General features: G+C 50.5%; 8 protein-coding genes across 8 annotated transcripts; 5 read left to right on the top strand and 3 right to left on the bottom strand.

The window, feature by feature from the left end:
* Positions 1–241: 241 nt before the first annotated feature.
* Positions 242–1,154, bottom strand: atp4 (F1F0 ATP synthase subunit 4; the record flags this gene model as incomplete). The annotated part of the gene is made up of 4 exons (XM_043277930.1): positions 242–267; positions 325–547; positions 607–1,058; positions 1,124–1,154. The coding sequence occupies 4 exons, from the start codon at positions 1,152–1,154 to the stop codon at positions 242–244; spliced, it is 732 nt and encodes a 243-aa protein (XP_043135760.1).
* A 226-nt stretch (positions 1,155–1,380) lies between these two features.
* On the top strand, positions 1,381–3,134 carry noc4 (ribosome biosynthesis protein NOC4; the record flags this gene model as incomplete). Its single annotated transcript, XM_043277929.1, has 3 exons — positions 1,381–1,788; positions 1,838–2,049; positions 2,099–3,134. The coding sequence occupies 3 exons, from the start codon at positions 1,381–1,383 to the stop codon at positions 3,132–3,134; spliced, it is 1,656 nt and encodes a 551-aa protein (XP_043135759.1).
* Positions 3,135–3,373: 239 nt separating this feature from the next.
* ACHE_31223S (uncharacterized protein) lies at positions 3,374–4,312 on the bottom strand (the record flags this gene model as incomplete). Its single annotated transcript, XM_043277928.1, has 1 exon — positions 3,374–4,312. One exon carries the CDS (start codon positions 4,310–4,312, stop codon positions 3,374–3,376), a length of 939 nt encoding a protein of 312 aa, XP_043135758.1.
* Positions 4,313–6,107: 1,795 nt separating this feature from the next.
* Positions 6,108–6,746, top strand: ACHE_31222A (GPI anchored serine-threonine rich family protein; the record flags this gene model as incomplete). The annotated part of the gene is made up of 2 exons (XM_043277927.1): positions 6,108–6,254; positions 6,315–6,746. 2 exons carry the CDS (start codon positions 6,108–6,110, stop codon positions 6,744–6,746), a joined length of 579 nt encoding a protein of 192 aa, XP_043135757.1.
* A 1,474-nt stretch (positions 6,747–8,220) lies between these two features.
* ACHE_31221A (uncharacterized protein) lies at positions 8,221–9,455 on the top strand (the record flags this gene model as incomplete). The annotated part of the gene is made up of 2 exons (XM_043277926.1): positions 8,221–8,509; positions 8,584–9,455. The coding sequence occupies 2 exons, from the start codon at positions 8,221–8,223 to the stop codon at positions 9,453–9,455; spliced, it is 1,161 nt and encodes a 386-aa protein (XP_043135756.1).
* A 1,189-nt stretch (positions 9,456–10,644) lies between these two features.
* On the top strand, positions 10,645–14,509 carry ACHE_31220A (uncharacterized protein; the record flags this gene model as incomplete). Its single annotated transcript, XM_043277925.1, has 4 exons — positions 10,645–10,680; positions 10,743–10,841; positions 10,900–11,244; positions 11,306–14,509. The coding sequence occupies 4 exons, from the start codon at positions 10,645–10,647 to the stop codon at positions 14,507–14,509; spliced, it is 3,684 nt and encodes a 1,227-aa protein (XP_043135755.1).
* A 181-nt stretch (positions 14,510–14,690) lies between these two features.
* On the bottom strand, positions 14,691–18,042 carry ACHE_31219S (MET18/MMS19 family protein; the record flags this gene model as incomplete). The annotated part of the gene is made up of 4 exons (XM_043277924.1): positions 14,691–17,276; positions 17,327–17,561; positions 17,613–17,886; positions 17,961–18,042. The coding sequence occupies 4 exons, from the start codon at positions 18,040–18,042 to the stop codon at positions 14,691–14,693; spliced, it is 3,177 nt and encodes a 1,058-aa protein (XP_043135754.1).
* Positions 18,043–18,535: 493 nt separating this feature from the next.
* Positions 18,536–19,071, top strand: ACHE_31218A (uncharacterized protein; the record flags this gene model as incomplete). Its single annotated transcript, XM_043277923.1, has 2 exons — positions 18,536–18,922; positions 18,979–19,071. The coding sequence occupies 2 exons, from the start codon at positions 18,536–18,538 to the stop codon at positions 19,069–19,071; spliced, it is 480 nt and encodes a 159-aa protein (XP_043135753.1).
* Between the last annotated feature and the right edge of the window lie 75 nt (positions 19,072–19,146).

The raw sequence follows: 19,146 nt of genomic DNA, 5'->3' as shown, positions 1-19,146 counted from the left end.
TGTCGGTGTCAGTGAGTCTACCGAGATATACAAATGACGTTGCCATGACTGGCATGCTACCAGGTGCACGGCGGGGAATTGCCCATTGGAGAAAATGACCAAAACTCTTAATGAGCACTGAATAGTAGAAAACTATGTTTACATTGGAATCGTCGAGTATCAAATGCTATTGGATGTCTAAGTAGCATTCAGAACGGATCTTGGTTTTATACATAATGTCGACGCATTACCCCGAACCCATTTACTGGGACTTGGCGGCCATGATGCCTATGATAATTAGCACCTGATAATATCAAGAACATATCGAAAATTTGGAAAACTTACGCTCAACATCAGAAACGCTCTGCTGGAGGATCTGCTGCAGAACCTTGGGGTTCTCAAGCTCCTTGTGGATCTTGCCGATGACGGTCTCGGCAAGCTCACGCTGCTGGCGCTGCTTAACCTGACCCTCGTAGCGCACCCACGAGTCAAGGACCTGCTTGGCCTCAGCAGCAAGGGCAGTGCGCTGCTCGAGCTCGTAAGCCTGAGCCTCAAGCTCAGCGGTTTCCTTTGACGTAGTCAGCAATTGAATCAACTGTAACATATGCAATTCCATTTTTGTATTACCTTGGAGACCGCGAAGAGCTGCTTGGTAACGTCAACAACACCGGAGAGCTGGTTGACGTTGTCCATACGCTGCTTAACAGCGCTGGTGTGGTCGTTACGGGCAGCGTTCAGGATGTCCTTGTGCTTCTGAACCTGACCCTCAGCCCACTCGCGGTAAGCGGGACCACCATACTTGGCAACGGCAGTGAAAACGCTGAGAAGACAGAAGGCGGCAACGGTTTCCTCGTTCAAGACGTAGAGCTCGTTGCTGATGGCGGAGATGGAGACACCGGCAGCGGCGGAAAGGATGGCAGTCTTGGAAACCAGGGAGTTGCCAGGAAGAGAGTCGAGGATCGACTGAGCCTTCTTCTTGGGATCCTCAGTAGGGACGTTGGAGGCCGAACGGGTCGCCGCAATGTTGGCAGTGACGGCGAGGTTGCGCGTGGGCAGGGTCGGCCGCAGGCGGGCAACACCTAAGGTGGGTCAGCGAGATTGTCCAGGGGGTCTAAATTGTCGAGGGGAGCAAGTTGCAGCATACCAATGGCGGTCTTAGCGAATCGCGAAGCCATTGTAGCAGGTGGTTAGTCCTTGAGGAATTATGATGGGTGAACGGAACTGAGGAGACTGAGGTCGGGATTGCGGTTTGGGCGGTGCGGCCACACTATCCCGATGAGGTTTAGTGCGGTGCTGTCGGAAAAATTGCATAACCGAGCGATATCCAAAATTTCATGAGCATCAAGAAGTTGAGCCAGTAATTGGTCACTGATTCACGGTCGAATCTTTAATTTCAACATTATGCCGGCCGCTACGCACGCAGCCGTCAGCTCCAAGAAACGAAAGAGCGCTAAGGATGGTTCCTCTTCGTCCAAGCGCCGAGCAGTCGCAACCGATTCGAACGAAGATGCGACAATGTCGAAGATTACCGAGCTAGAAATCCAAATCTCCGAGTCGCGAAAGCATTACAACAATATCGTGACTTTGCTGTCGATGTTGGATGTCGGAGAAAATGCGCAGAACCCGAACTTGCCCGTGGCAGTCTCTCTCTGCCGAGTCTTCAGCAGATTGATCGCGGCCGGAAATTTCACAGAGTCGAGTCGGGCGGATGACAACGAGAAACTTATTGTGGCGTGGTTGAAGGAACGATTCCAGGAATACCAGAAGGCGTTGGTGACTGTTATGCGTGAGGGTGACGCTTCTGCTCAGGTTTGTATATATGTTGCGGGCATGTTGGAACGTTCGCTAACGGAAGTAGGTTACGGCATTGACTCTAAGCATGAGACTTGTCGGCGAGCAAGTGACACATATCCCCAGTGCAGATAGCTATGTTTGGTCCTCGGGTCTGTTCAAGAACGTTTTCGAGGCCGTCATCGAGGCGCCGGAGGGCCAAGCGCTGCAGGCGGAGTTCATCGAAAAGTTCGTCAAGGTCTACGAGGACGTGAGATTCCATACATTCACACGAATTTCGTACGTCAATGCCCTAATTTAACACAAGCAAACGCTAACATCAACCCAGCGAATACGCCTCGACAAAGCGGACAACCCAAACCCTCGAAACCCTCATCACTATCCTCTCAGCCAACGACACAATCCCCACCCCCTCCCACGAATTCTCAACCTTCTACACAAAAACCAGCGCCTCCAACAAAAAACTCACCTCCGTCAACTCCCACAAAAAGCGTGCCCAAGACGCCTGGCTCGCAGTCCTATCCAACAACCTCTCCCAGTCCCAGCGCAAATCCCTCCTCCGCATGATGGTCCACCACATCGAGCCCTGGTTCACCCGCCCGGAACTCCTCATGGACTTCCTCACAGATTCGTACGATATCGGCGGCGCAACTTCCCTCCTCGCCCTCTCGGGCCTGTTCTACCTCATCCGCGAAAAGAATCTCGATTACCCGCAGTTCTACACCAAGTTATACTCGCTTCTTGATGCGGATCTGCTGCATTCGAAACACAGGTCGCGGTTCTTCCGGTTGATGAATACATTTCTTAATTCTTCGCATCTTCCCGTCTCCTTGGTCGCTAGTTTCATTAAGCGTCTCGCGCGTCTCGCGCTGAACGCCCCGCCACCCGCTATCGTCGCTATCATCCCCTGGATGTACAATCTCTTCAAAAACCACCCCACCACAACATTCATGATGCACCGCGCCAACCACGACGCAGAGTTTAAGGCCGAGCTCGACGCAGAAGGCATGGATGACCCCTTCGACCCCGACGAGCCGGACCCGACCCGCACAGACGCTGTCGAGAGTAGTGTCTGGGAAATTGTCACGCTGCAGACTCACTACCATCCCAACGTTGCTGCTATTGCACGGATCATCTCGGAGCAGTTTACGAAGCAGGCGTATAATTTGGAGGATTTCCTGGATTATACGTATCAGGGGATGTTGCAGGGAGAGTTGGGGACTGAAGATCGGCCGTTTAAAAGGGTACCGGTTGTGGAGTATCATATTCCCAAGCGGATTTTTACCGATCGAGGGCTTGAGGAGGATGGTGGTATTGATACGGCGCCAGGGAGTCTAATGCGGAACCTCTGGGATTTTACATAATATCTTGTTTTTTGTATGAACCGTCTTTCTTTTCAAGCCTGTATTGAATTACTTTTGGAAATATTAAGACCAAAGCACTTGAATTCCCTATCTTGCAAACTTCCGAAAGGACTCCCAACCATATCCCATCGAGAACATGCAAGCGGTAACAAACTATCTAATGACCCAGTATTAACCCTAGAGGCTTAAGTAGCCCGTAACGAACGACAAAAACATCAAAGCAGACGCCAAAATCACAATCAGATTCCTGGATGTCCATGTGACGATCCTGCACCATTCCCCTGCTCCGTTGCCGTAGGACAATGTATCAAACCCTCGTTGTCGGTACAAGTATGATACTGTTCCAACTGTTCCACCAGTTCTTGCCGACGCCGTTCATCGTAGTGAAGATGAAAAACTTGCATATACCTTTCCTGATAGTCACGATAGTACTGCGGAGATAGCGCCTGCTTGCGAAGCTCTTTGTCCGGGGGCACTTCCAAACGAAACACCCGTTCCCGCTCCTCAGCAATCGGATCACCAGGATGGTACTCGCAACGCTCATTCAACGCAAACACACCACGCTTGACATCCGTATAGAAATCATCATCAACGTGCATCGGAATATCCTTAATGCTCTCACGCATCTCGTCCAATATATCTCGGGCTCTTTTCCTTCTCCGTCGACACCACAACCTGACAACCGGGTCAAAAAGCCGAATGCTCCGCGAGATATCCATAGCGGACTGCGCCTGCATCACGTAGTTCACGCACCGCTGCGTGGCACGCTTGAGTTCCTGTGCAACGGCACGGAAGAGCTCGTCGATCAGACGGTAAGCGTGTACCACGGGGCTTGCTACCTTGCGGGCGAGTTCTCGCTGGTACACTCGTTCCCAGAAGGAGAGCCAGTTGTCGAAGCCGACGCGAGATTTGCGGAGGCGGGTCGCCTCGAGAGTGGAGATGACGGTGCGGCACGCCATGAGGGTTTGAAGGACTCTGATTCGAGCTTCGTTGGTTGTCGACTCGTGGTCGATATCGGCTAGCCTCAATGGTTCGGGGGGTTTGCCAGGTGGTTTTGTGGTACATGAGGCGCGGTAGAAGCGTCCGTAGATAAGGTTGAAGAGTGCGGGGTGAGAGGAGTTTGTGGATTTGGAGGATGAGGTAGAGGGTTTCGAAGAGAGGATCGAAGATGAAGACATTTCAGGGTCGATGGTCGGATCGATGGGGTAATGACTAGGATGAGGGATAAGGATGGTATAGATCAGAAATCACGGTAAACGAGGGAGTCCTTCTGAACGAATGCTATTGCAGAGTATTTCTAGAGCAGTATAAGGATGAACTTGAGGCCAAGGCGAAGAAGAAAAGAGAAGATGATGGAGAGAAGCAGTCGAGGTTCATATTTACTGAGGTTTCGGTCTTTTCCGTGCTCTTCTTCTTATTGCGGAAGGCACGTTGGAGAGGAGCGTTGCTCAAGCGGATATAGGGCAAGTGTCGCTTCTACCCGCAGCCATTCTAACTTCCCGACAGCGATAAACTCTGAAGCACCGACCGACTGGATCTGGGGAAGTGATGTCTACGGGGAATCATCAATATTTCCTCTCTGGGTAACATGTCACTATGTGCATAGGTGGTCATCAGTTTGAGGTCCAATCGAATACGACAAGGTCATTATAAATTATATATTGCAGGCCACGCTTATTGATTTTTGTTAGCTTGGCATCACCTGTGTAATCACAATGGTGCGAAAGAGGAATCGATGAATGAATTCTGGACACGGCAACACCAATATCACACCCACCCACGCCGTTCTGTAAGTCAAGAGATGTCGACCTTCACGTGGGAGAGCCGAGAACTCTGAGGATTCTCGACTTTGCAGAATCACATGTTGAACTCCGGACCGAGATGAATGCGCCCTTGCATAAAGGTGGCATGCCAGGCATTGCGCGAGACAGGGCGGAACCTGAAGAAGCACGCGAGAATCTTGATCAAAGGCTGTTGGTCCGGGAACTGCTGTCAGGAACCGATTTAAATTCCATGATTGGCATGTAGTACTTCTGCGTTGCTGCTGTGCTCGCTCGGTGATACCGTCCTGTATATCCAGTACAGTCTGCAGAGCTGCAGAGTTGCAGAGAAGGAGGGTGGTTAAGGACGACATACACATCGAAGCGCGATTTTGAGCAAATTGAATATGCTTGACGGATTGGCGATTGCTAATTAATCGATGTCTCTAGTTATTGTTCTAGAAGTGGAGATCTCTCTCTAGGGTAAACAGAACCCTTGATAAGACACACAGGTCCCCGATCTAGACTGACTGTTCATATTCGGCGGAAATTATGCCCTGAATATGCTCGTACTTGTCAAAAATGCTCTAGACAGTGGTGTGTTCCACTGCACATTCTCTGGACGGTGTTGTTGGCGTCCCAACAACAGCGAATGCTTCATGGGTGCAACCCGATGTGCCGCCAGGAATGTGCCATCCGGAATCAAGAGAATTGATTGGGCACTTTGGATTACTGTTCGTCGTCTGGGGAGACACTTTGGCTGTCAATGTCACTTTATTTATTGACCGTTAACTTATTTATTCGCTGGATTTCGCCTTCGAATCGATCATTCCGCATCAATCCTGGATCCCAAGTTTCATTCCATCATACCACTGTCTGACATTCAAACCAAACAATAAAAAGACATACCTGATCTTGAACTACTTTAAAAGCGGAAAGTGCCCTTTAGGTAACGTTCTCTGTCTTGCCTTCTTCGTGGAGTTCCTCAGTTGCGCTTGCTGTTTCTGTCACTTTTGATCTAGGAAACTACGTCCGGCTGATCGACCTCTTCCATCTACGAAACTAGTCGACTGCCTCTTGGACATCTTCGCTAGATACAATTCTCCCAGCAGTACGAAGGTATCCTATTACCAGATAGCAGCCGTTACTATCGCATTTGCACCGCTATATACCTCTTATCAACTTTCATCACTTCTCCGCCAGTACCGTCACGATGCACTTCTCCAACGCCGTTCTTGCTTTCGGAGCTTGCTTCTCTCAGCTCACCGTCATGGCTCAGGGCTTCGCGTTCACTGCATGGCCAAAGGAGATCCACCCTGGACAGTCCACCACGGTGAAGTGGGACGGAGCATCGAGTGAGGTATGTGTCCAGTTTGTCTGAAAGTACTCAATAGTTACTAACCATTACCCACCCATTCAGCCTGTTACGATCGAACTATGCAGAGGTGAATCGACAAACCTGCACCGTGTCAAGACCATCACTGCCGAGGTTTCTGGAGACGATGGCTCTTTCACCTGGGTTCCCAAGGACGATATCGAAGATGGTGACGACTACGCCTTGACCATCAAGCAAGGTGACGATACGAACTATACCGGACATCTGAAGGTCGTCCATGATGAGACGCACATCCCACCCGCCAAGGGCCCTAACCCCTCGAACGCTACGACCACCACGCTCTCTGCGGCTCGTCCTACCCACACGAGTGCCAAGTCGTTGTCCGACGATGCTCGCGTTGTTTCCGGCAAAAGCACTGTGGACCACGAGGAGCAGACCGGTGCGGCTTCGTTTATCGGCGTGTCTGTTCACTTGGCACTGGGGGCTGTCGCCGCGGTTTTCGTCTTCACGACATAGACGATATTACTCGGATTCGCGCGCAGTTTGGATTGGTCGCTTTTTGCATACCTTGGGTCAGCTGGATTGCTCCAAGCGGAAAAAGGAAACGTTCTTGCACGCGTTGATCTTGTTTTGATGACTGGTGTACATATGGACCGGAGTCACATATCTGTACTTTTATACGTGTTACGGCGTACGATGGGAGAGACCATGGTTCGTGTGTTTGTTTTTGCTCGTGTTGGCACTATTGTCTACTGTCCATGGTCATTTTTACGAATTGCATCCTGTCTTTCTTGGTCATGGCTTTTACTACTGCTACTTTAATGGATCCATGCAATATCTAAGAGATGATATCTCCCTTGCCTTGATATGACCTGTCAAAGGCTCCCTTCGTCCTTCGTAGATTACGTTCCGTTTGTCAATATCTCCGATTTTGATTGTCTGAGTTGAGCTTCTGTATCGCCAGGTAAAGTGTTCATCGCCGCCACATATATATAGAGGCACCATGTAGACGGTTCAGGATGGAGTACTAATACGCAAACTAATTTTTTTTTCAAAAAAAAAAAAAAAAAAAAGAGAGAGAGAATGACAAATTGGACTGAGAAACGAGGGATCATTTAGCGCGGTTGAGCAGTGCAATAGGTGCAAGTCATACAGCAGACACAATTCAGCCTCACAGTCTCCCATCGTTGACAATTTTTTGCGCGCATTCCCGGGTCATCCATATATCCATTGTCCATTTATATACCCACTGTTCTTGACGTATCTTCTGTGCGCAAGAAATATATCTTCGCAATTGCTCTCCATCTGACAGCGCACATCTCCATTGAGATATACAGAGTTAGTTGATCCTCCATCTCAGTCTCCCCTCGCGGCCATGAAGGATCATCAATTCATTAATTCTCCTACTGCTATTGCTTGCCGCAGATCCAGTGCATTACAGACAACCTGCGCTATTACACACGATTATTAGGATCCCTTCAATCTAAGCATTGATCCACTTTCCCGGGTATGTCTCTGATGTCCTTATTTCCCCTGGGAGTTTGGCGTGGGAGAGAAGAGAGCCAGCATCTGACGTTGGTGCTCTTTCTCTCTCTCTCTCTCTCCCTTACACCACCAACATTATCGTCATTATTAGTGCTGTGATGCTATTATGACTCTTATTGTTGCTATTCCTTTTTAGTCCGAGCGTTTTCCTCTTCGTCTCTTCTTGAACCCTGCCGGACCTTCTTTCGGACCCTCCCTTCCCCTAAACCCATCGCCAATTGACTATCAACCCAAACCAATCGCAAGACTACACATAAATCCATTCCATGGTTTCCAGAACATCATCTCCAGAGTACCGGTCTATCGGTCGCTTTGCCGTACTGTTCGTCTGGATCTTCCGTGGAAGCGCCGTTTGGTCACGGCCGGCGTTAAGGTTGTTTCCGTGGTTCGCCGTGTGTTGAGCATCATTTCAAAAAGCGCCCTCCGTTCGTGCTGATTCGTCGGAATGGTCCGATTTGGCCGGATCAAGAAGAAGACGAAGGCGGAACCCGCTCAGGACGAAAGCAGGCTTAGCAGCGCTAAGAGCAGTAGTCAGGAACCGTACCAGGAACACGATGCTGACACAGACATCACCGTTCCGCTGCCTCTTTCAGGTCCTTCCCCTCGAAAACACATACCTCGTATCAGTTTGCCCCATGTGGACACGACTCTTTTGAATATGCATCAGGTCAACGGTTTATTTGATTCCAAGGCGCCGGAGGAACAGAATGGGTCCACGGTGATTGAGTCCACAGGTTTGTTGTGGCAAAAGAATTAAAAAATACTGTCATTGAGAACGTCAGGCTCATGATTCTTTCTCGTTTTACAGACCAATCTATTTCCCTCTCTCCCAATCCGCCCCTCTCTCCTAATCCTTCGAACGGCGACACCCACTCTGCAAACGGTGACGCTTCAACGACAGAATGGTCCTCCGCGGTCGGGCACGCAACGACGGGAAAGTCTGGTCGGGTTATTCACGCTCTCCAGGAGGATATCGCCCGCCTAACGCGCGAATGCGGCGTTCACCGGTCCAAAGCTGAAGAGGCAAATAACTTGAACGATACCCTCAAGACCCAGGTACAGAATATTGGCGAACGCCTTCGGAATCTCGAAGTAGCGAACGAAACGAACCTTCAGTCGATTTCGCGCAAAGACCAGAAGATAAAGGAACTTCGGACGGAGGTACAGAACGAAAAGGAACGAAGACAAAAGGCGGAGGGTACGGCCAACAGGACCGATCAATTGATGACTGAAGCGCGCGACGAGTATAATCGGAAAGTGGCTGAATTACAAGAGATCGCCAATTATTCGAAGACGCAGTATGACGTGCTTGCCCAGTCTGCACATCGAGACAGATCAGAGCAACAGAGGAGGTTCAAGAACATCCGCGACGATTACATCGCTCTCAAAACTGAGCATGATAAACGAATCGGGGATCTGGAACGACTTGATACTATCCTAGCGGAGAAAGATCATGAAATCGAAGCTAGTCGGGAGCGATTCAGCAAACTTTTCGAGACTTATGAAGCGTATAAGAAGGCAAATGAGGAAGAGATGGGAGGGTTAATCGAGAACGGCTATCGGAATGAAGCCAAGATTGACACGGCTCTCGCTACGATGAAAGAGACAGAAGGGCGCATGAAATGGGTCATTCAAGTCAACGAAGCGAAACTCTCAAACCCGGAAGGGGAGAAGCCATGATTGCCGCCTTCCAACCACCACCACTAACACGCGAATGGATGAGCATGGTCTAGTTCGAATGATCATCGTCCTGCATTCCGAAGAGCAACTGACGTTGCTTTCAGTCCGGCTGTGTCGGGTTCCGAATTAGAACCGAAATTGAACTGCCTTTGAGTTCGCCAACGAAGGAGGTGGATGTGTATGTGTCTTGTGGATATTTTTTCTTTTGTCTTGCTACTTTTACTTGCCATATTTGCAGTTTTCTTGCCTGCTCAACTGTTCCCGGGATCTTCTCGACATTGCGTGGAGTTTGGGAGTCTTGATACCCCGGGGGAGAATACCATGCTCATCCTGTTTTCTACATTTTTCACTGTCTGGAGTTTGCATTGTGATCCGTGATACCTCGATGGCCATGATGGATATATTTGAACATACATTTGAAAGCATATAATAAGATACAGCGACCCCTAGTGTTGACAGCAGGCTGTCCTTCTGTGGCAGGAGCATTTGGGGTCTTCATTTGTGGATATCATAATTGACAATTCCTTGGGGGCTAATATGTTTTCTTATTATGGTGTGACTAGCCACTGCTTTAATATGCACTTAACCATCTCCTTGTTTGTGAATGCACGGTGAAAATAAAGTACTATAGGTTGGATGTATCTTCACTGGTTTGAGTGCTCTTATGCATTCACTTGTTTGTCCCTAACTTTTCTCCCTTTATCTATTTCTTCCAACAATCATTTTCTCCTTATTCTCTTTGGTATCCTCTTCATCTCCCTGTCTTATTCATTGCATCCATCCCAAGCAGAATCAATATTCCATACATTGTGAGGACAAGCTGCTGAGAGCGCGTTGGCAAACAATCAGAAAGACCTACTCCGTACAACCTCCACAAATCCCTCTTTGGCCAGCTCCTTACCTGTCTTCCTCTATCGTTCTGATCCGTTTCGTTTTGCCATAACTAGCTGGGAAGATCACCAGAAACGAGATGGCGACAAAACAGCGCCTGACGTTGGCGTCGATGTGGGGGTTCGAGGATATAGGAGTACGTTGACAGGATGGATTGAGGAGAAAGGACCATCGCTGACTTATGTTCACTATTATAGGTACAAGAGATACAAAATGAGTTCAGGTTGACCGTGGATTTCTCCGATCCTACCAGATATGCTGACAAGCTGACAACTCATGTAGAAAAGCCAATCCCAATATGAACTGTCTCTTGGAGTATTCAAAAGCAGATGATGTATGTGCCTTATGGAGTTCCCCTTGCTGGGAAGGTCTGGCTAACGATTCCTTTTCAATTAGGTTCTTGTCATGAAAGGAAACTTTGAGGGCTCCTCCGCAAAGCTCGTATCAGTCATGTCGGATTTTGTCGAAGAACAGAAGAACAAAGACCTCCTGGATGTAAGCCATACACAGCTTGGAATGGGTGTCGCATGGTATACTCATAAAGGGCTGATAGATGCCGCGGATCCGCCAATTGGACGTCCCTTCGATGCTCGACGAAGACGACCAGACCAAGATTGAGTCTGAGAAAGACCGCAAAGAGAATATGTTAACGCTGGTTGACGACTCGAACGACGAACCGATTCCGGTGTCACTCAATCGTGCTACTAAACACTGGACTTCGGAGACTGGTGGTTTGGGTTTCTTTGCCAATTTTCAGGAGGTTCTTGGGGATATTGCGGCGATGACTGGTACGGAGATTTCGGCTATAGATGACACACTGGGGATTCAGGTGACTGGTCAACACCAGGTTGATGTTGACGACGCTTTGGAGAAGTTGAGTCGGATTGAGAAGCCTTTGGTAAGCCAACCGTTGCCCCAACTGAATGACGATAATCCTGTAACTGATTACTATCTACTAGTCCCTCATTGAAACTCCCCGAATTACTAACATGATCATGGTGCAACCCAATGAGAACACTCGCGTTCGGATTCAGAACTACAGCGAGCTAAACTCCGTGGCCCTGCGTCGGATTCTCACGGACCCAAATTTGCCATCAAATGCCATCCTCGACCAGGCGTTTGCTACGTTTCTTCTCTCACTCGACCCGGACACTTTGAAGTTCAGTCTACCGGACAATCTTCTCAATCCTTGCAAGGTCTCCAACGAACCCGGCAAATCGCGTATCTGGAACGACTTCACTTTCCAAGAAATCGGAAAGGGAGATGAGTTCATCAATATGGAGTCAATTATTGAGAAGGACACTCCTGATCCACAGGCGGTGGCTTCTGGAATTGCCCCTCCTCATCCATTCTTATCCGTTGAGAAAGCCACGCGGGTGAACCAGTGGGTCGTCGAGAGAGCTGAGATGGAGAACCATGATGAACCTGAGCCGGAGCCTGACGCCAACATCGCACCGCAGATTGATCAGCCTGAAGGCCCTCGCGAGACACCAGCTCCTGTCACCGGTGTCAAGAGAATACCTGGTATCCGCACGCGTAAGGCTGCTGGGGTCGCTACACCTCAAGCCGCACCAGAGCCCACGGCTGAGAATACTGAAGCCTCACCCACCGTCCCCGAGAAGAAGACCTCGACTCCTCGCAAGCGATGGAAGATGCAGTACGAACCTACCGATCTTTTACTTGTCAAGGGTTCAGACTCCCCTCGCGACTCTACTACGACGGTGCGACCAGAGTCTCCCGCTAACAAACTACCAATGCCGACTTTCGATCCGACAAAGTACGGCTTGCAGAGGCCACCTCAACACTCAGCGAAGAACTCATGGGGTAGTTCTACTTCTCCGCAAAGCTCATCAGTGAACGCTGAAGACTCGCCCGTGGCACCCGAGAAAAAGCCGGCCAAGCGTGAGGAGCTTATCGATGTACTCACACCAGTCAGTTCTGGAAAGCCAAACTCGCACCCTATGCTTTCGTTTGACCAACCTGCACTAGTGCCGCAAGTTGCCAATCGTGTCGATAGGACAAATACGCAGGGCATGCAGGCGCCGGATAGGACCAAAGGCTCTACTCCGGACTTGCTTGACCTTGACTTCGAAGCAGAGAGCAGAGTCTTGGGACCTAGCCCCGCTACGACCACCCTTCTGAGCCCGACTGGTTTGATAAGTGACGAGGATCTGACTTGGCAGGAGAAGAGGCTCCGCGACTTGAAATCATCCCTACGCGAGAAGAAAGACACGTCTGGTTTTGACGACACTGACTCAACCGTCTCGAATATGTCGCGTCCTCCCAAGGACCGGCGTGAGATTAACATGCGCCTCGCCCGTCAGAGAATCGCAGAACTCGAGAAATCTGTCGAAACGGTGAAAAACACTAATGATGAAACGGACACTAGAGAATTCTATCGCACCATGAACCACAAAGCGGGCAAGCCTAGTGAGAAAGCCAAAACCAAGGCCGAAGCCAAGGCTAAACGTCAGGCCACTCTCGAGGATGCTTGGGGAATTCCTAAGCCAGCCAAGAGAGCATCAGCTGAAACGCCCAAAACGCCAACCAATCTCATCGTAAGGTCCAAGGCTGTATCCTCTGAGGCTAAGAAGCAGGACCTGCAGGACCTGCAACAGGAAGAGGCAGAAATCAAGAGTGTTTTCGAAGCGTTGAGACCTGCCCTTGAAGCTGCTGAGTATTTCAGCGGCCTGTTGACCCTGGAAGCCCAACTCGGCCTGGTTCTCATTCCTCTTTTGCCCAAAACATATAACCAGGATATGATTACAGTTGACGAGTGGACAAGGATATTCCAGCCACGCAATGGCCTTCCTGCTCCGACGACGAAGTTCATCAACCGACTTACCACGACTGGCTCAGATGTTGACCATATCATTGATCTCAAAACGTCAAAGGCTGAGGGCAAGCGCCATATTTTCGAACAGGACTACACGGAGTATAGCGTTTCTTACGAGTTTCATTGTCGAACTACTGCAGACCAGCCTTTCATCGTAGCGATCGACGAACAAGGTAGGCATTCGATTCGCAAACCGACGAAGACGCTTGGTGCTGTCAACATGCACTTTCCCGCCCAGATCTGGGATGCCAGCATGGTTCTCTCTGGTGTCATCGAGCATATTGCCGGTACGGATCCAGAACTCGAAGAGGCAGTTCAGCATCTTGTCGATAACCTCTGGGTGCAACCGGACAAGTCCCTCATCCGTATCTTCAGCCGTCTGCCAAAAGGAAACAAGTTCGTCATTGAGAAGGTGCTCATGAAACGCTGGACTCGCCATCGACACATTCGCAACGCAGATGCTGCTGCTGCTGACAATGACACGTCCCCAATGGCAGAAACCCAAATTGTCGCACTCAACGACAATGAAAACGACATCTTCCTCCAGGTCACTGAAGTCCAAGACCTCCTAATCGGCTCCAGCACATCAGACAGCCAAGCCCTACGAGCCCGCTGTGCACCCCACCCCGAAATGATAAAAAAAGACAGACTCTGGTACGAGGTCTCCCTCGTCAGCCCCGCCATCGAAGCCTTCCTGAAAGCAAACATGGATGTCGAAGTCGGCGAACGCACAGAAGACTGGCGAAGCCCAGATCTACTAGGAAACCACGCTACCCTCGTCGCTGACAACTACGGTATGCATAGCCCTAATATCTCATCCTGTCCCTCGCCGTCCTCGCCATCATCTCCTCCCCACCCAGCTCCATTCCTCAGCCCAGTCGCTTCAGCCGTCGGAACAGCCGGCCTAGGCGACCTCCTCCGCCTCACCAAAACCGTCGTTGAGAAAATCGACGGCATAGGATTCTGGAACTACGGTCCTGGCGTCGAGGCTGTCTGTCTGTCTGCCATTACCGCCAGTGCCGGTGCCGGTGCTGGAGCCGGTGCCACAGCAGCCGGTACAGTTGTCGGAGCAAACGCTGGCGCTGACCCGCTTTCCATTCCCGGTACACCTAAGCCTCCTACTTCGTCTGCGTTGGCTTCTGCGGCGCAGCAGGGAGGACTACTTGGGTTTGATGATTATTTAGATGGTGTGAAGGAGGCGGAGAGTTTGGTGCCGAGCCTTGTGCCGGCGAAGAGTAGTGGTGTTGCGGTTGCGACGGGGATGGAGAGGTCTTCGTCGACGAGTTCGGCGAGGGTTAATGGGGTAAATGAGTCGGATTACTGGTAATGAACGGGGCCCGGGAGGAATGATTTGAGGGACGGACTGGGCATATTTGGTTTTCTTAGAACAGAAAATTCAATAATATCAAACAAAATGCAATCAATTTGAAATCTATATAGAATCATGTCATCACAAACATAACGCATTTTAACGAACCAATTTTTCTTTCCCTTTGTAACGGAACTATTTAATCCTCATCCTCCTCAACATCATCAACTCCCCTCAACCAAGCCCCCCTAGCATCAACAGCCGCCTTCCTAACATCTCTCTTCGGATCATCAAGCACCAACTTCAACGCCCTCAACACCTGCGCCTTAACTGGCAAGAGTGGCGACAACTTCCCCGCCCTCGCAACAGCAGGCGCATTCGGGCTCGGTGTCTGCGCAAGCAAATACAGACATTTCAGGGCGTCCGTGCGGAGGCGCGAGGGGTTCACTGCTGCTTTCGCACTAGGTGCAGTGTAAGCCGCTGTGTTGAGCAGACGGGTGACAAGACTCTGGACGTGTCCGCATTCATCAACAACGGAGACGCCGTTGTCGCGGATGATTACTGCCAGTGTTTCTAGTGTCGCTGCGCGGACGGCGTGGGAGTCGCTTGTTTGGAGGTCGAGGGATTGGAGGAGGAGAGGGAGTAAAGTGGGTAGTTCGGGCATGACGAGGGTCGGGGGGATAGTTGAGAGGATACCCGAAAGCGCGGTTAAGTGTGCTGGTTTGATGTGCGATGGCGCTGGGGAGGACTCAGAATCGGTGTTTCCGGCGATGTTGACCTGTCGGATTTTATTCGCGATTAGGGGGATGACGGTGGTGAAGACGCGCTGTTTAGATAGGAGGCGGATGTTTGCACCGTTTGTTGGGGAGAGGACATCGTCGTCGCTGAGGAGGATGGCGAAGCCGCGGGAGGCGGTTGTGCTTGTTTGTTCGTCGGGGGAGGAGAGGAGGGAGAGCAGGGATGTTAGGATGGTTGTTGTTGTGGGGACGAGGCGGAGGACGAGGGCTTTGGAGAGCCAGAAGGTTGTCTTGATGACTTCGGGGGTGAGGGTTTCGAATTCTGTTCCGAAAGGGAGGAGGGTGTTGAATTTTTCTGTGGCGAGGGGGAGGTCTGTCTTGGAGAGGAATTTGTTGACGAGGAGGGAGAAGTGCCGGAGAAGGGCGATTTGTGTTGCCGGCTCGGTTGAGGTGATGGAGCATTGGATTAGGTCTGAGAGGAGATCGGACATGTTGGGGTTGGTGTAGGGGATGGATGTGCAGTCCTTTGATAGTCCTGCGAGGAGGTATGTCGAAATGATCATCGTACGCTGGTGGTCTTCAGTAGCGGATTGCGCGAAAGGAACCGGCGAGAACTCCTCTGCAGGAGCGAACAATGTGTAAACGTTGGCAGCAACTTCTTCCTGCTGCTCTTTCGAAACAGATCGCACGATCAGGTTGCAGAGTCGTCCAAGCGTGTCCAGCACTGTAGCATCATTCAGGATCCTGTTCGCTGCCTTGCCAGAAGCTGAAGCTGCAACGCTACGGCAGAAGCCCATGACGATCTTCTTATAGTAGAGTCCCAGGTTTGGATCTTGGTCCATCTTCCTCTGGTCCATAACATAGAGAATAGTCAAGAGGATTGCTCTTGGGTATGCAGGCGACCCGGGCTCCTCCTTCTGCAGCAGGATAGTCAACTTGCTCAACAACCGACGCACCAATGTCTCGAAAATATCTTTTTCCACGCTAATCTGCGCGAGGATTTCGAGAGTTGGCAAGTAGTTGGAGATTGTTTCATCATCAGCGTCCGGAAGCGTTGCCACAAAGGCAGGGAAAGTTATATCCATAATCAGACGCGGCTTGTACTTGGAGATCTCAGCAAGAGCCGCGATGGCCTCCTTTTTCAAATCATCCCGGCCCACGGACTCTTCCGCCAGCAGGATCTCATCGAGATACTGGACGAATAACCCTATCTCGTTGTCCTGGAAGAAGTCACGCAGGGTCGATAGACGCAGGAAGCCCTTGAGCGCCGTGACACGGAAAGACACTTCCTCCTTCGCAGATCCCATCAATGCCTGACCGAAGATTTCAGAAAACTGGTCCTTGAACTCTAGCAATGGATTCATAAGGATAGTATCGAGACCATGCGCTGACCATTCTCCAAAAACTGAGATGGCAGAATCGAACAAAACAACCAACGTCTCCAACAGAGCTCTCTGTTTAACGATCCCATCAGCCTCCTGGTAAATCGTCAACAGCGGCGCAACAACACTCTGCACAGTCAGGATAAATGAGACGGCCGACGCAGCAGACGTGTACCTCAAAATCTGCTGAGAAGGCTTCGCTTGCTTCTGCTGAGGCTCCCGTAACTGCTCGTTGCATTCCTTCATAATTGGTCTCAGGTACTGAGCAAGCGGCAATTGTGGCGACGCCTCGGTGACGCCTTCAGAGAGTCGCTTAGCGATACCCTGCAAAGCCTCGAGCGAGATGTCGGAGAGGAACTCCTCCTGTGCATTGAGGATCTCGAACTTCAAAGTTTCCCAGATTGTGATGGAGTATCTCGACACAGCGTCCGGATCGTATGTGTGTATACAAGCGATCAGTGCATTAAGCGCATCTTTCTTGACATTCGGGGAGGTTGAGTCGAGCTTGTCCAGCAGGGATGGAATAGCATATGGTGCAAAATGTCTCGTCGAAGAGATACAATCCTGCAGACGGTTCTTCAAGTCCTGCGCGGTGATACCGTAAGGGTCATTCGGGGGAGGTCTGAAAGTGATCGGGAAGTAATTGTACACCGCATCGAAAAGAGTCTGTTTCCATTAGCCATTGAACGTGGATCCCAGCGATATGGGGCGCATACCTCGGCGTGGTTCGAAATATCCCACTCAATCATCACCACCTTCAATATCGAGAACACAAGCATAAGATTGCGAGGATCCTTCTCGCCAGTCATCAAGTCCACAATCCCAACAATCGAATCGTCACCCATGTCCCGCAGTGCAGAACGATGATTCAACATCAACTCATTCAGCAACTGATAAACTTGGAACCTCTGCGACTGAGACCGCGATTGCAAACCCTGGTACCCAAACGTCCTATGCCCACGTCAGACCTCGTGCTCGACAGATAAATGGACCAGTACTCACGCTCTCGCAACCTCCTCTGCCAATTCCCTATGGAACCGATCCAGCTTCTGCAACGTCTCCAACCCAGCAACAGCGCCTCCATCTTCAATGCGATCGCAAAAAAATGTCGTCAGGACCTGAATCTGTTGCCTCGACAAGTACTTCGAAGAAAGCGCCTTGATCACGGCCGTGAGATAGGAGACAGCTTTGCCCCGCAAAATCGGATCTTCGTCGTTGATGTACTCGCCCAGGGACTGCACGACTTCGATAAGGGTTGTTTTCCGGGTTTCGACATCTTCACACAACACTACCGTTAGCAAGAGAATCTCACAATCACCAATTGGCAATCCTCAAGCCATAAGTACTCACCATGAGCAACCCGCTCAGCAATCTCCTTCGCTTCGTCTTTATTATGGTCAACGACCAGCAGAAATGTCTGCAAGGCCGACATCTTCGCAAAGCTCTGCGACGGCAACGAGGGGCATGCAAGCAATATACAATCTGAGACTCAAATTCCCCTCAGTGTCTCTCCGCGGCCGGAAACATGACGCCGATTTTGTGGCTTGCCCGGACTGCCCTTATCGATAAATATCACGTGCATCCTTCAAATTCTCCGCATTGTCACGTGCAGTCAGGGTCATCTGTTGCGTCATTGGCAATTGACAGCGCAGATGTTATTAATGGCTGTTAGGTAGTTAGCTTGCATTGCTTATAATAAGGCATTTGTCCATAGGTATTTTTATCGCTGTTACACTCTCGCCCATATTCACAGTATCAGCTATCGAGGGTTTCCATCGCAACCGCAAGCATCTCCCTCGTCCATACGTTGACGTCCCCAGTCTCCGACACGGACGACATCTAGCAGATCCCAGAGTACAAGAGTGGCTCCAAACCCAACAAGCATTCCAAGACCAAATCACCCAGTCTCCCCAGCTCCCTCAGTAATGTTCAACGCCAACGCCGACGGCCCCATAGTCGCCGACATCCTCTCCAAAACCCGCCTAGTAAACACCTACGCGTCGCTAACCCGCGAATTCGAGTCCGCCCTCTCGCACATCAACAACCCCTCTAAGAACGTCACAATCTTGGCCCCGCGCAACTCCGCAATCCATAAACTGCCACATAAGCCCTGGGAGAATCCCGAGGATTATGAGCGGTTGGGTGAGGTAAAGGCGTATGAGGGGAGGGAGGGGAAGGATCGGGCGCAGGGGAATTTGAAGAGGTTTGTGGAGGCACATATTGTGGGTGTTTGTCCGTGGAGGGAGGGGGAGGAGGCTGAGACGCTTTGCGGGAAGAAAGTTAGGTGGGTGAAGGAGGGGGATAAGACGGTGGTAAGTGGTGCTTTGGTTTTCGGTTTGGGTTTGGGTTGTGCTGATGCCATGTTTAGATTGAGCCTGGGCATATTGAGGTAGATTATGTTGCTGAGAAGGTGTCTAATGGTGAGGTTTGGGTCCTCAATGGGGTTCTTGACCCTCGTTAGGTGAGTTATGGGTAATGCTTGACTATTGCATTTTGTGTACGATTCATAGCCAATGGAAATATGTTTATCTATTAT

Source organism: Aspergillus chevalieri, chromosome 3, assembly GCF_016861735.1.
Source record: "Aspergillus chevalieri M1 DNA, chromosome 3, nearly complete sequence".
Taxonomy (NCBI): Eukaryota; Fungi; Ascomycota; class Eurotiomycetes; order Eurotiales; family Aspergillaceae; genus Aspergillus; species Aspergillus chevalieri.
Note: the sequence above shows the minus strand (reverse complement) of the source record. Positions and strands in the feature narration are given on the sequence as shown.